Here is a 3,785-nt window from a genome sequence, read left to right as displayed (position 1 = left end):
TTTGTTTTTTTCATTTAGCTTCCCGCGCCACCCCCGCAATGGCATGGCGCCGTTTCTAGGGGCGCGCCCCACAGTTTGGGAACCTCGGGTATAGCATATATAGTGTTGTCTACCAGTTTAGAATACTTTATCAAATGGTATATTTATGAATACTGTTTTGATAGGTGGAACACATGGAAATAATACAGTTTGTGAAGAGGCATGCTGATTATGTTACAATGATGTTTGATACTTAAATGTGCAGTACCTAAGGTTATGTCATTTTGATGAGTAACCATCAGGACACTGACCTTACTGTTTTCTAAGAGGGTTTTCAATCAGTTGAGAGTCAAGTCAACCAAAGTTAGACTGAGCAATATTATCATTATTTTTATCGTTATTACAATAGTACCACAAAATACTGTGGTAAAATTCTGATTAAAAAAAACAAACTATTACTTCTTTTTTAGGTAATTGTATGACTGTGAATCCGTGGAACAGCATTCATAGTATCCCAATATTCCAATTGGAAATGAGCTTCTCGGGACACCATACTTAAGTGTTATTACTAAATTGCTCAAAGTAACTGCATTTAACCATATTTTCAAACTCACTGATATTTTTTATGTTCTTGTGGAATATAAAAATAGTAAAATAAATTTTTCCAATAATATCATTTAAAAAAAACATAAATAGAAATGTACTGAAACAATGATAAATCAAAGTGTCTTGGAATAAGAAATTGTTGGGAAATTGAATTCAAAATGTGTAAGAAGAGATAAAGATGAAAATTTGTAAAATGTGGCTTATTTTAAATTTACTAAAACTTATGGTTTCTTCTTCAGCTTCTTTGTCTGACTTCTCGGTAAACTGCACGGCTTTCTGTACATCACCCTCTCATTACCACTAGGATGTCGAGGATAGGGTGGCATCCTGTTGCTACTTTGTTGGTTGGGAATTGATTCTTCAGTCCAAAACAATCTGAATCTGTCCGAAGTCCAAAAATCAGAAAACTCTTCACCTCTCTGTTTTCTTTTATAGGTCTACTGGGCTGCTTCTAAACAGAAAAATAGAAACGAAAAAGTGGAAGGAAGAAAAGATGGATTCCATCTCTATGAAAGGGTGCACAAGGAGCCCTGTGTTCCTCACAGCTTCTTCCTCACACTTCAGTCACCCACCAGCTTGTATGTTCCACTGCAACAAACCAGCAGATTCTGGACCGTCCTGCCTCGTCCGTACCACAGTGGCTGTCCTTGGGTCAGGTGACTTCTCCAAGAGCATCACCATTCGCTTACTTCGTTGTGGCTTCAAGGTGGTGATAGGCAGCCGCCGTCCCAAACTGGCCTCTCATTTCTTCCCACATGTGGTTGACGTGTCACACTATGAGGATGCCATCAAGAAATCTAACATTCTGTTCTTGGCTATCCATCGAGAACACTACTCAGTGTTATGGGACCTCAAGCATCTCATGGCAGGTAGTCATCCACCTACACTCAGACTTCATTTTTATCCGGGGCATGAAAATTAGCACAGGCCCCTTTTTATTTGATAAAGTACTGATCCAGATGTCAAACTCAGTCTGTACATAGGGAATAATGAATAAATGATGTAGAAAGCAGTGTAGCAGTCAATTCTACTTCTATGTAGATGTAGACATAGACAGACTTTGTCATTCATTTATATATATATATATATACAATGTATATGTGGAGCGAAATTTTTTTGCAAAGCTGAAATAATAATAATAAAAATAAATTAGTAATAATAAAGTATCAATATAAATTTATACATTTATATTTATACTTATCCCATTATTTTCCCAATAAAAATAATGGGAAGTTAATAGTCTTATGGCATGAGGGATGAAGCTGTTGTGGAATCTGGTTGTTCTGCATTTGAAGATGCTGAATCTTTTACCAGAGCAACAGAAAGAAGAAACCCTGCTGAGGGTGGAAGGATCTGTTTTTATCACCGGAGCCCTGGACAGGCAGCGACTGTAGCGGCGTCAAGGATGAAAGGAAGCTCAGTCCCAGTGATTCTCCCAGCTGTCCTCAGTCTGGTGGAGGGAAAGTGTTACATCAGTGGTCCCCAAACTACGGCCCGCGGGCCGGATCCGGCCCGCCTCCACATTTGGTCCGGCCCCCTTAACAATACCAGAGAGCATTCCGATTTTTTTTTTCATATATTGTATTTTCTGGTTTATATGTGGATTTTTCTTCAACCACCAGGGGGCTCTTTAGCAGGAACTGTGTCCTGTAAACTGTGGGTGTTTTGTTTTGCATGGCGCATTGTTGCCATGTGTTGGACTTTTAGGGAACTGCTTAACTTTTATGTTATTTAATCAGTACGGTTGTTTGCTAGCAGATAAACACACGTGCTTGTTATGAACGTCACATTCCAGGTCGAGTTCTTCAAAGCAATGCCTGCAAGTAGCAACTTATACTTCAAAACGAGCCATTATGTTAACATATGAGGAATTCATATGTTAAAGTTACTTTCCCTCAATGGGATATATATTAGTCAGTCCCAGTGACCGTTTCACTAACAGTTTTTGCCCATGTGCTTTCTGGGTAAAAATCAATAGAGAAACGCGCTCCCCTTCCCCGTCAACAATTTCCGCCAGCGCAGGCGATAAACGTGTAACACTTTTTCTGTTACAAACTGACTCCGGCCCCCCACCAGAGAAGGGAAAAGTTATGTGGCCCTCACAGAAAAAAGTTTGGGGACCACTGTGTTACATGCTCCAAACCAGACAGAGATGCTGCTGGTCTATTGTTCCTGTGTAGAAAGTGGTGAGGATGGAAGGGAAGAGGTCTGCTCTTCTCACCTGACATGAAAAGTGCAGATGTTGCTGAGCTTTTTTCACCAGACCAGAGGCTTGGAAGGGACCAGGACAAAGTGTCAGTGATCTGTATCACCTGACCTGTGCCACTGTGGCACCACTGATGAGGACCTTAGCTCATTTTACAAGAAATCAACAATTTATTTTGTTTTGTTGATGTTCAAGATTAGATTTTTTGCATTACATTAGCCCACCAGATGTTTCACCTCCTCTCTGCAGGCCAGTTTGTTGTCCCTCATGAGACATTCCACTGTTGTATCGTCCACATATTTAATGATGTGATTCATACTGAATGTGGCATGGCATTCATGAGTCATCAGGGTGAAGAGCAGTGGGCTCAGTACACAGCCAGTGGTGAGGGAGCTGACCCTTGAGGCATTTTTAACAACAGATTGGGGTTTGTCAGGAAATCCAGCAGGGGGCTCAAAGGGAGCTAGTGGTAATTGTGTTGAATGCTGAGCTGAAGTCCAGAAACAGCATTTGCACATGAGTATTCTTCTCCTCCAGGTGTTTTAGGCTCAAGTGCAGTGTGGAGGAAACGGCGTCCTCTGTGCAGCAGTTGGAGCTGTAGACAAACTGGAGCAGATTAAAAGAGGAGGGACGTTTTGAGATGATGTGATCCTTCACCAGCCTCTCGAAACACTTCATCACATATAGAGTATATGAAGGGGTTGTAGTTTTTGGCTCCAACCCCTTCATGAAGATGTTATTTGATGCCGAGTGTAGCAGCAACAACAGAGCAAAGGAGTAACTAGAGATGTGCCGATCAGGTTTTTTCCTGCCAATACCGATCACATAATTTTTTTTATTTTTTTATCATAAACACTACCGGTTACATTATGTGGAAAAAGGAACCATGAATTCATCTCAATTTAGACAAAAACTTGTTTTTAATAACTTTTTCCAAGAAGAAAACTAAACAAAACAGGCATTGTGCAAATTGTACTGCTATCAATAATACTAT

The 3,785-nt window shown here is 40.3% G+C and overlaps 1 protein-coding gene across 2 annotated transcripts in view; it reads left to right on the top strand.

The window, feature by feature from the left end:
* The window catches only part of steap2 (STEAP family member 2, metalloreductase), a 57,043-nt gene that overhangs the window by 5,851 nt on the left and 47,407 nt on the right, over nucleotides 1–3,785 (top strand). For both annotated transcript variants that reach the window (XM_008438238.2, XM_008438239.2), the window contains exon 2: nucleotides 1,021–1,454. In XM_008438238.2, coding sequence (XP_008436460.1) covers nucleotides 1,079–1,454 — 376 coding nt within the window. In that variant the 5' untranslated portion in view covers nucleotides 1,021–1,078. The remainder of the gene's footprint in view (nucleotides 1–1,020; nucleotides 1,455–3,785) is intronic.

This window comes from Poecilia reticulata, linkage group LG20 (genome assembly GCF_000633615.1).
Source record: "Poecilia reticulata strain Guanapo linkage group LG20, Guppy_female_1.0+MT, whole genome shotgun sequence".
Taxonomy (NCBI): domain Eukaryota; kingdom Metazoa; phylum Chordata; class Actinopteri; order Cyprinodontiformes; family Poeciliidae; genus Poecilia; species Poecilia reticulata.
This window is presented reverse-complemented; position numbering and strand designations above follow the sequence as displayed.